General features: G+C 47.9%; 1 protein-coding gene across 5 annotated transcripts in view; it reads left to right on the top strand.

Moving 5' to 3' along the window:
- Window positions 1–12,167, top strand: part of SLC22A23 (solute carrier family 22 member 23) — a 178,524-nt gene that overhangs the window by 49,678 nt on the left and 116,679 nt on the right. The window contains exon 4 of one of the 5 annotated variants that reach the window (XM_035030752.1): window positions 8,313–8,603. The exons of the other annotated variants lie outside the window; for them this stretch is intronic. Within the exon in view, the coding sequence (XP_034886643.1) occupies window positions 8,313–8,320 (8 nt within the window). The 3' untranslated portion in view covers window positions 8,321–8,603. Of the gene's footprint in view, window positions 1–8,312; window positions 8,604–12,167 lie in introns of those variants that run through there. 5 annotated transcript variants of the gene reach the window in all.

Here is a 12,167-nt window from a genome sequence, read left to right as displayed (position 1 = left end):
TTTCTTCACTAGAAGCTTTACTCACCCTGCAGGTGGACTGAAAAGCAAAGGAATTAATGTATAAGCAAAAAAAAAAAAAAGGTAATGAAGTATTTGTCCTCCATCTCTCTGCCTTCCCTCTGTCCCACCTCTGAGGAACCATAGCTCCTGGGATAGCCACGGAGTGTTGAGTCAGTAGAAGCTCCTGGTGAGCAAGCTCCAGTCCCTAGGAGACGGGATGGCAAGGTGGCCACTCAGGGCCATGCTTCTCGTTGACCTGACCCTCCTAGGATGAATCATCCAGCAGAGAACCAGAAAACGCCACTGACAACTAATTTTTCTCAAACTTCAAGTAAAGATGAATAAACCTCTCTATCCCTACTTACATGTTAGCCGGAGCTTGAGTTTATATTGAGACTTTTCTCTGAAAAAAAAAAAATAATAATACAATGTCTGTATGTCTGAAGAGCATGGAAGGAGTTCTCGCCTTACTTGCATGTGAAGATGGAATCCAGGGTTCTTCCTCCGAGCCACCATTGAGACCCATTAAGCAGGTCAGCATGTATATATTGCCTAAATATAAGTAGGCTTCAAAGCGCCTATTTCTTTGGATGTTTTAAATTTGCAGGATAGTCCTGTCTCCAGATCAGAGGGAAAAACAGAAATTTTGATATCTGGCATTTTGAAATTGGAATATTTGGATGCCTTTTCCATGCAGTGGAGGATGTTATAAAAGCTGTGTCTGCATCCTTCGGGACTAGGTTTTTCCCAGACTGGAATTTTAGTGGTGCTTCAGTTGAAACAAAGCAGTTCACCACACTAACAGTGGAAGTAGAAAGATCTGGAAATCAGGAGATCTGAGCGATGGTGTGCGCTCTGCCGTGGACCAACTCTGAGTCAGTGACAAACTGCTTTATCTGTAAGCTTCTGTCGCCCCTGGCTCTTAAGTCAGGGCCCAGGCTTTTACACTGCATTCTGTGGAGCTGTGCAGTCCCTTCCTGGACCCATTTGTGGGGAACATGGATGGAAAACAAATACAAAAAAAAACCCCAGTGGATCCTCTATGACAGCACTGAATACTGCTGTAACAGTCTAACAGTAACAACCAAACCAAATGGAAAACCACTGGTCTCTACCGAGCCTTCTTTTGAATTCTAAGCTGCACTTCAGTGCTGGAGGGGCATGAAGCCAGGCAGATGTGCGTGGCCCTTGGATTGTGTGACTGTCATGCCAGGAAAACTCTGCTTTGGATGGTTTATGTTTTGGGTTTTGGTGACCTTCTTGGAAACACAAGACTACTTTCTCCTTCACTCATTCTCTTGGCAAATATCCGAGTACTTACTCGGTGCCCAGGGAGCAACTTGAGCCCTTACGGGGCGCTGTCAGGTGCTGAGCGCACAAAGGCAGACACACCGGCCTGCCCTCTGGGACACTCAGAGGTTAGTGGGTAGGGATGCAGGGACAGGCCCTGGATGAAGTGAGAGTGTCAGAAGGAGACCCCTGAACCGTGAGTTTGGTAGGATCAGGGAGAGTGGATGTTTGCTATTTGCAGGGGGTGCTCAGGGGCCAGAGAGCCTAGTACATGCCGGGTACTGTGGTTGGGAAGGAGGCTGGGACTGTGCACAAAGGTCCTCTCCTCCATGACCCTCGGACAGCACCAGGCTCACGAAGAGTCTCAAGCAAGAAAGGCAAACCTTTATGTGCTTTGGGGGATCACTTAGGCTGCAGCAGAGGAGAGCAGACCAAGGAAGAAGGCCAGGCTCAAAGCTGGGAGGCTGTTGCAGGATCCAGGTGAGGAAGGAGAAGATTCTGAAGAAGGCCGTGGGCACAAGGAAGGAGAAATAAGGAGGTGCAGTCCACAGCCTATCTGACTGAAGAATGAGGAGAAGGATGACCGGGGGACGGGTGACCAGCTTGGACAAGTGGATAGATTTCCCTCCCACTGGTGGGGCAAGGGATGCAGCCCAGGCATTCTGATCCAGGTCCTATAGATTTTGAAGCTCCTGGCCACTCCCTTCCTCTGGCAGGTTTGGTGGGGGAGGATGACAGCTTCAGTTCAGATATGATGACTTGGTGGTGCCTAGGGACATCCGAGGGGGTTGATTCCTCAGGTGAGTGGCTCTTCAGACGTTCAGGAGCAAGGTCTGTGTGTCCTGAGCATCCTGGTAGCAGTTAAGGGCTGCAGAATAACTGAGATCACCCAGAGATTGTGTAACATGAGAAATAAATGGGCAGAGGTAGAAGAACCAGTCGGGGGAGATGGGAGGGGATAGCCTGAGTAGTCCGTGGAAAGTGCGAATAGGCTGATGCCCAGGGAGCTAGGGAAGGGGCCAAGCAGGGTGTCAAATGATGCAAGACCAGGATTGAGAAATGTCCATTGGATGAAGCAATGATTGCCCAGTAGGGCAGAGGCAACGAGGGCAAAAGCAACTGTTGTTCAGTTTAGTGATTAACGTAATCTACATGATTTCAAACATAGGTTTTACATGTTTTCCCCACAGGAGTACTGTCTTGTCCTGATGTCAAGTATTTGAGAAAGAAAATAACATTTTTTTTATTGTGGTTAAATGCATGTAGCATAAAATCTACCATTTCACCATTAAGTGTACATTCAGTGGCTTAAGTACATCCACATTGCTGGGCAAGAAAATCCCTTTTTAACATTGGTAAGTGTTCATTATAATTGGGTGGAAAAAAATTGAATTGGAAGGCAAATCTGTATTGCCTATTTTTCCTTGAAGTCACCTGAAACAGTACATTTTCACAGCTCAGTAGCTGGGCATTCAGAGCCACAGTGAGTTAGAGATGCGGTTTTGTTCTCCCCACGATGTTGTGTGGCTCGCACAGGAGGCAGCATGTGAAGACCGCACCCCCCGTCCTTCCCATGCACATGTACGCACACATGTGTGCGAGCACATATCAGCAGTGGAAAAGCCCCTGGGAGGGATCCCAGCGTGAGACGTGAGCCGTGCCCCACCACTCATCCACTGGGGTTTGGGGCAAGGGGGACTTAACAACTCGATCCATCTTCTCATCTGTAAAGGATTGTGCAGAGAGGACGCATGTGATCACCATCAGAAGCCACGATCCAGAGAAATGGTGGGTGCGTTGCTTGGGCGCCTGCTTCTTGCCACGTGACAGCCACCGTCGTGCCAAAAGCAGGCATCCTATATCGAGATAATCAGCACCTTTCTCTCCCAGTAGGGCCTTCTCAGGTGAGGGCCTCTCTGAGCTCACGACAAGCTTGGAAAACCCAGCTAACGAGGAACTTGGGTCTGGGGCTGGCTACCAGCTTAGGATTCCATAGGAGAATAACTTGGGGGTCAGAGGGGCTAAGAATCTACTTCATAATCATTTCTCCAGTGGCTGACTTAATAAAGTACTTCTCCTCCAACATGCATTCAGAGCTCCATAGACTGCATTTTAAAAACCCTAACCACTTTGGGAGCTGAAGAGGATAATAAACTAAAGGAAGAATTCTTCTGGACAAATTATACATAGGGACCTTGTCTCTTCTGTGGGACATGAGTACCTGAGTATCCAATACCCCACTATTTGTTGAGAAGAGACGCTAAAGTAGACTACTGGTAGCCATTTTCAAGATTTATCTTACACATATTCAAAAAAGCTCTCCCGGGCGCCTGGGTGGCTCAGTTGGTTAGGCGACTGCCTTCAGCTCAGGTCATGATCCTGAAGTCCCAGGATCGAGTCCCACATTGGGCTCCCCGCTCAGTGGGGAGTCTGCTTCTCCCTCTGACCCTCTCCCCTCTCATGCTCTCTCTCATTCTCTCTCTCTCAAATAAATAAATAAAATCTTTAAAAAAAAAAAAAAAAAAAGCTCTCCCTTTCCCTTCCCTAAAAGTATATACATTTTCTCTGTAGTTTTAAATGTTAGCTCAGGAAACTTGCTTGCTGTCCCTTAATGCAGCCATTGACCTGCTGAGGTCCTGTTTTTGCCTTGTTCTACCACGACATTTCCATGCCCCCAAGCAGGTACATTTTAGGGCCCGAGTGAGATCCCGGAGGTCTGCCAGGGGTGGAATGATCTGTCCCCTGCACGAGCGTCCTCCTTGTCTTTGGAAGCTGAAAGGTGCTGGTGTCCTTTCTAACCTGTGCCTTTTGAAAGTATATTTGCCCCCCTCCACGTCGGGATGATGGCCGCTCCCATTTTTGACGTGATTTGTATGTAAACGTATGCTCCGAGGACAGGTGTGAGTCAGGGTATGGAGAGGAGCTTTCCTGAGAAGTGGCACCAGGTATTCTGTTGTTCCTTCCAAATGACTCCTCAGGAGGAAAAGCTCACAGCTGCCACCTTCCAGTTGCTGGTCCATGAATGTGTAAGACCTGGCCAGTATTTGGGGTGGGATGGTGGGCAGCACCTTGTTTTATTTGTCGGTTTTGCCTCCCCCTTTGGAGAAGTGTTCCTTCCACCAGAATGAGACGCCAGAGCCCAGCAGCCAGGCCTTTGGGGACCAGGTGTCTGAGGCTGAGCAGGGATGTCCTGTTAGGCTCGCTCCTGGATTGTGGGGACCCATTCAACTCTTCTCCCTGGAAGCCACCAAAGTCCGTGGCAGGTGGGCCCTCCCTTCCCCTCCTGCTGAGACTCTGGATGTGGTGATTCTCTGTGAAGTTGGACTCCCGGAGCCTCTAGGCATCTTTAAAGCTGTGCACTCTGCCCCGATAGAAACCAGTTTTGGGGAGTTGAGGAGCCAGGGAAGCATTACAGCTGGGCCGGATGCCCCAGAAGGAGACCGCAGGGCCTCTCTGGCGGCCGTGTTCGACAGCTCAGAAGCCCCAGTGTGGGGTTCCCCCTGAGCCACCTGCATGGAACAGAGCTGGGAAAATGATGGGTGTCTGATTGAGGGCTGTTGTTCTGCTCTTTTCTGTCCCTTCCTCCTTCCGTGGGGCCTTTGATGATTCCCCTAGAGAAGGGAACTTTGTGTCTTTGTGTCCACCCAGAGTTGGTTCTGCCCGCTCTTCTTTGAAAGCTGGAAGGTGCCTGTGTCCCTTCCAACCTGTGCCTTTTGAGAGATTAGGGCTTGGATTTTGCTTTGTGCCAGTTCTGAGAAGGGGCTCGGAACTCTCTCCAAACCTTTGTCAGGGTGGGGGTGAGGGAGGAATTAGGGCCCTCTCGTTCTCATCCAGCCCACCCCCCCGACCCCTACTCTGTCACAACACTTTTACGCGAGAAAGAGAGAGCTTTCGCTAGTTCTGGTGTGACTTGGAATTTCTGACTCTTTTTCCCTGACATCTGTGCAATTTGTCAAGCTGGCCTATCTGTCTATATGCATAAGGCCCTGGGCTCAGATTGTAGAGGCGACAAGGGGCTCCTGAGATGGAGCTGCATGTGGGGATACAAACGATTTGCCGTGTTGATAAATATTACTGGCCTCTTCGTGTGTGTGTGTGTGTGTGTGTGTGTGTGTTGGGGAGGGCATGTGACTGCCCTCCTTTAGTATATGGGAGGTGGTGCTGGGAGGCCACCTGGCCCTTCCTCCCTGGTCATTTGCTCACTGTTTAGCTGGCCTCGGTGCTCAAAGCACGATTTTGTCTGGTATCTCAGATATCACTCCCTCACTCGCATGGATGGGTGGGTGGATGGATGGATGGGTGGATAGATGGATGGATGGGTGGATGGATAAGCAGATAATCTCACTGTTTTCCTTTTAGAAAGAATCATAGGCAATTCTGATGAGCAAGGGCTAGACAGAATAGCTGAGGGGAACCTTGCCTGCTGACCTCCCTTTTCGTGCATTCTAGCACGTGCCTAACGTGTATGGAGCATGGTGTATGAGTAGTGCTTTGATGTTAAGGAATAAAAAGGAGAAGCTGAAGAGGTCATGATGATAATTGTTTGGTAACAAAAATAAGGTATTTATTGAGTGTTTTCTAAGTTCAGGTACTGTGCTAACTTACTCATTCATACACACCCCCACACCTCCATACATATATTTTAAATTTCATACTAACCATATAAAGTAGATCCTGCTAATGGTCCCATTTTACAGATAAGGAAACTGGGACTGCTTGTCCCTGGACCTTATCTACTTCACTAGTGGGGCTTCTAAGCAAGAACTAATACTTACTGGACTTTTACAATGTACATTGATGCTGTGCTGAGTGCAATCTAAATATTTCATCCACCCCACGGTTCTGTGTGTGGGCACCATTACTATCCCCATTTTACACATGGAAACCTGACACGTAAGGGAGGGAACCTGCCCAAGGTCCCACACCAGAGTCAAGGGGGCCGGGAGTGGAAGCCAGGTCTATGTGGCTCCAGTGTCTGGGTTGTTTCGAAAAGCCCTCTTTTTCTTTGTCTTAAAATGTAACGTGTACAACATATCCCATAGGAGTTTGCATTCGTTCTTATGACTTCTAAATAACTATAAGAGCAAAATATTAACAACATCCAACTTGAAAGCCAGCACAATCCAGATTAATAGCGGTACTTTAATGTGATGGACGATGGTCTTCTCGTGAAACAGAATCACCTCCTGCCCTTGTTGGGTTAAATAGCAGAAAGACATAGCTTCAGATTCAATTTCGTATTTAATCTATTTTGGCATTTGGACTTGAAAAACTCCAGCGTACATGATGCCTCTTCGTGTAATTTTGCTAAGATGATGTTGGCAATGCTAAGGCCTCCCGGCACGGCTGTTCCAACTGCCCATCCCACCACTGCTCACGAGCACGCCTCAGTCCCTCACTTTAATGGAGCGCCTCCTGATGGCTCCCCCAACCTGGCTACTTCTCTTGAAGATACAGTTAGATTTGTGGCATTATTAAAACATCAATTAAATAGATACTTAATCCATTTATGCCTGGAATTGAGACTAGAAACCTTCACGTCTGCCTGTTTCCCAGGACTCTTGTGCTAATGAAGCTGGCTTTTACAGAGACAGCAGGTGCAAGACTCACATCCTCTGCCCAACGCCAGGCTCGGCCGAGGTCCTGGGGCCTGTGTTGTCATATGCGTGTGGCCACGCAGTTCTCCTGCCACTGTATGCGGACCACTGTGAAGCCTGCGTTCATGCAACCTGGTGGGGAGACATTTGGCCTTTGTGAGTGTACCTCTAGATGCAGACGTGGGCCTAGAAATCTCAGGTCCACCCTGGGTTACAGGCTACTCATCTACATGAGCCAGGTTCCACTTACATCAATATAGACTCAGATTTTCGTTGACACTGGAACTAAAATTTTAAAAATTCTTGTAGCCTGCCAAGAACACATCCACAGATGGCCACAGTCCTCCCACCCAACTTCAGAAGTCTGTGTTCTAGAACATGGCCCCACCAGGGGGACCTGCTCTCCCTTGTCCTCTTCCCTCCTGCCCTCCATGCCCACTTCCTCACTGCATTGACCGCTTGGCTAAGTCCTGCTCCCTGCTCCCTGCTCCCCTGTCCCTTTCGTGGTTCAGCTTCCGCTCTGGCTCTCTGGCCTCGCTCTCCAACATGCTGAGGGCGAGGCACCTCCCCAAGCCTGACCTCAGCCCCTCTCACTGAGGAGCCTGGTCAGCCCAGATATGACCCCCCTGCGGTGGGGGCCAGGCAGAGATGCAGTGGAGGAAGGGCTGGGAAGGTTTTCCCGAAGAGCTCAGGCCAAGGGGACAAGAGGTTTGGGCAGTGGAGAGACACCACCGGCCTTTTGTTCTCTGTTTTGGGGAGATGACTCTGGGGGTCCTTCCTTTCTTGTCCCGTGGGCTGCCAGGAAGCAATACTAGTTTGTGCAGTCTAACAAGGCTGACGGAGTAATTTCCCCCTTTGATGTCTACGGCATCCCTGGCCGAAGTTACATGGAGAACTCATCTTCCAAATCTGTAATGAAATGAATGAATGAAATTTACCCATAAATGAAATTTACCAAAACCGTTCCTCTTTTTGAAAGTTTTATCACTGAAAAAATGGTCTTCTTTGGACATCGTGCAGCTTCCTCGTGTTCTAGGTGGTTTCTTGAACCTCACGCACATAGAGCCTATGAGCCACGTGTAAGGATTACTGTTAGAACTTTCACGTGAGTTTGGAATCGTCAGGGAGTATCAGGTTACTCTAGGATTACATGAATCTTGTTCTTAGGGTTTAATTGAATGACAGAAGGCACCACCCAGTGAGGCCCAAGCTGAAGTCCCAGGCTATCACGGAGCCCAAATCCCATTTTTCCCTTTGTGATCATATCCAAGAACACAGTGGTGTTCTCTGACCTGTTCCTGGTTGGATCTGATTTTCCATTTCCTTTGTGGGGTCACTGGAGGGTCTTATTTCATGTTCTCTTCAGGGGATAATTGCTCTTTCGCTGTTTTTCTAAGCTCTCCTTTTTGGCATTTTTCCTTTCAGTCTTGTGACAGTGGAAGCGAATATTTGCACAGTTGGCCTTTCCACTCCCTCGTGGCTCTGCTCCAGCATCTGCGGGGAGCGGGGGCCGTCCAGGGGACAGGTGAGGCTGCCTCCAGCACCTGCAAGATCACCTTTGCTTCCTTCCGCCCTTTTAAAAGGGTTCATGATCAACTTGGAATGAAAGAACAAATGAAAACCATAGGACTATTACCTTCTGAAAAGTTACACAGCCCTGGGGTCTCTTCAAATATTGACAATTATGATCAGCAGTTTATAAACCTGAACCAGAAGCATTTGGGCAAAAAAGGAGGAGTAGTAGCTGTTGTGTGTCTCCATTATAAAAGAAAAAAGAAACCCAAATGGGAAAACGCATGCTTCTTTTTTCTGTCCCATTCTCGCTCACACGTAGTCCCATGAGACAAGGCAAATTAATCATAATAAACCATTTCTTTTTTTTAAAGATTGATTTATTTATTTTGGAGGGAGAGAGAGTGAGCAGGGGGAAGGGCAGAAGGAGGGAGAGAGAGACTCCCAAGCAGACTCCGAGCTAAGCACGGAGCCCGCTGCAGGGCTTGATCTCATGACACTGAGATCATGACCTGAGATGAAACCAAGAGTCAGTCACTGAACTGACTGAGCCAGCCAGGGGCCCCTTGAACGATTTCTAAAGAGGTTTGGACCAGAGCTTTCTGAGAGAACTTGCTGTAATGAGGGAAGTGTTCTCTGCACTGGCCAGAGCTCAAACCACTAGTCACGCTGGAAATGTGGCCCGTGGGACTGAGGAACTGAATCTGTAATCTTTGTTCATTTTAGTTAATTAAATTTAAGTCACTCCAGGTGGCTGGTGGTCTACTATATTGGTGGATCTGCTAGAAACATGGCATTAAATCATCTCCATATGATTTATATCATCAAGTTTGACCTCCCTACCAAGTCCTAAACGCCTTTATCCAGCTGCCTCATGGGTATTCCATAGGCATTTAAATTCCATTGTGGCCAGCATAGCACCTTCACCCTCCCACGTGCTCAAAGCCCCTGCTCCCAGGTCTTCTCCAGTCTCAGTAAGGAGAGCCGCCTCCATGTAGGGGCTCAGGCAAAGATGTGCGAGTCACCTCTTCTTCCCTTGCTCGTGATCAAGTTGTCCCCTCAGCTCTTGCTCCAGATTGTATTCTGAGTCCCTCGATTTCTCTCCACCTCCACAGCAGCCTCCTGAGGCAAAGCCTTTCATCTCTTGCCTGGATAATCACAAGAGCTTCCTGACCGATCTGCCTGCTTCCTGCCCGAACCTCTACAACTCATCCTTCACTTACAACCAGGGTGATATTTGTACAACATGAGTCAGACCTCATACTCGCCTACTTTATTCTGTGTTAGTTAGCAATAGCTTCACTGTGAAAGACTGAAAACCAAAACAACGGGGATTTAAACAACGTAGAAGTTTATTTCTGCTATCAGGGTGATCAGCCCAGGGCTGACTCGGATAGTCTGCTGACACTAGGGTTCCAGACCCTTCGTGTTTGCTAATCCAGCTGTCCTGTCTGTATTCCAGCCAGCAGAGGGGTGGCAAAGAAGGGGAGGGAGCACTTCTTCCCATTAAGGTCACTTCCCAGAACTGGTAGGTGCCACTTTGTACATCCCACTGGCCACAGCTCTGTAACCTGCCCCCCCCCCCACCACCACCAGTGGCAAGCGTGGCTGGGAAATGCTGTCTCGTTTTGTACGGACATCTGCCTGCAAGAAGAGGGGGAGAGTGGGGGTCGAGGATGACTAGTGGTCTTTGCTACACCCTCCAACAGCTTTTATCGTGCGATGTAAACTCCTACCATGGTCCAGGAGGTTCTGTGTGGTCTGACCCCTGCTGCTTCCACACTGTATTCCAGCCAAACTGACTTTTGGTTCTTTACATGCTGGTCTCTCACGTGTTCCCTGGGTCATTTGTACGAGCCTTTCGCTCTGCCAGAAATACTCCATCCCTGACCTCTGTGGGCCCGGCCACGTCTTGTCACTACGATTCTGCTCATGTGACTTCTGCCAACCTTTCTCAGACCACCTGTCCACTCGGCACTCAGAAATTCCTTTAAAATCACCTGCCTTGTTTTAAACATCTACCACTCCCTGAAAATATATTTGTTTGTTTGCATTTCCATGCATACCACTCACCCACTCTAGAGTAAACTGCACAAAAGCAGGATCTTATCTTTCTTTTTCTCCACTATGTCCTCTGTACCTGGCACAGAAAGGGTATCTAAATATGAGTTGGTTGAATGAATGAACTCATTAACAGGATGGAAATCTATGTAACAGTAGTACAGAAGAGATGTAGGTGTATGATTGTGAAATAGTAAAGCTGGATTAGTTCAATTCCCGCATGATAAAGGTGAGGATAAAGGACAACTGAAGTTGTCATATAGCTGGTTATAAATTCTAGAGATAATGTGCTGAGATTTCTCAGGACATCCTCATGAACTAGATTGATTTGGACAGGACACCAAAAGAATTGGCTGGATTTAAAATGAGCTCAACCGTGTTCCATGACTATTGATTAAGGAACTGGTAGCAGTCAGAATAAAGTCTCAGTGACTTGATGAGGACATTTGTGTGCAAATCATGTTTTAATGAGCCTAAAATTAGGGGCTGGTCAAGAATGAATGATGACATAGGGTCACCATCTTCCCTTTCCCTACCATTTTTAGTTGATTTCCCCTTGGATCATTGCCATTATCTCCATTGTAGCTCTATGAGCGAGGGGACAGAGCTGATCTTGCATCCTCTGTGTGTCGCACGGTGCCTGCCCAGTAGATACCTAATAAGAATTTTGGAGGGATGAGTGATGCATCCCTAAAAAATGGAAAAAAAATCTCATCAGGGGTTTCTGGTAAGTGTGAGAAACTTTTCATCATTACAAAGAGTCAGGGTATTGTTCCTCTATATTCCATCCATGCAGTTCACCAAGTTCACTCAAAGACTGGGACCGATATCAACAGTACGTATTCTGCTTCACTCATACTGGCGTGTGGGGCTTTTAGGCAGGACTCCAGCGTCAGTGTTAGAGTCCTTGGCTCGAACTCTGTCCAGCCAATGGTTTGACCCACAGCCAGCATTAAAATTTAAGCCTGTAGGACCTGAAACTAGTGTTTTGAAAATAAAGAAAGCAGAATTCCACATATTCTATATCCTCCCTCAGGGCCCAGTGATGCATACCAGATTTGGGAATGCCAAGTGTCTCATGGGGGGGTACAGGCCAGCTCCCCAGTTTTTATCCAGCCTTTCATATATAACACAGATTGATGGTGAAGTGGAGCCAGGGTAGCTGCCGGGGATACATCTCAGCCAAGGTCATTCCTTAGCGGATATTTAAACCTGCAGATGAGCACGAAGTACACCTCATCACTCTGGCCCCCTGAGAGAAATAGGTTTACTCTGGGCTCTAAGGACATTTCCTCATGGAGAGCCTGAAGACTGAGGTCATTGCAGACATGAATAGACATAGACATTCTGGGCCTGCACATGTAGGTTTTGAATGAGGACTTGACTAGGCTTTGGGCCCAGAGGAAAGAGGCAGTGAGGCGGGTAGAGGGACACAGGAGGTGCCTAGATCTCTCTCCATCTCATGGAGGGGAATCTTTAAAAATCTGATTTGTGTGTTCTATGATTTGAAGCCAATTACTTGAGATGGCTGAGCACATATAAATTTCCCAGGCAATCATGCATTTTTCTTCCAGACCTTTTCTTCTTCAGTGTCACTGGATGTGAGATTTAGTTTAGGCCAAGAGGTTGTCAAGAGAGCCCCATTCCCTTATGCCTGGTTGTGGCTTTCAGCTGGTTGCTGTTCCAAATGAGCTCACAGACAGATAG

The sequence above is a fragment of the Mirounga leonina genome, unplaced genomic scaffold, assembly GCF_011800145.1.
Source record: "Mirounga leonina isolate KUSES-001 unplaced genomic scaffold, KU_Mleo_1.0 Mir_366, whole genome shotgun sequence".
Classification (NCBI taxonomy): domain Eukaryota; kingdom Metazoa; phylum Chordata; class Mammalia; order Carnivora; family Phocidae; genus Mirounga; species Mirounga leonina.
This window is presented reverse-complemented; position numbering and strand designations above follow the sequence as displayed.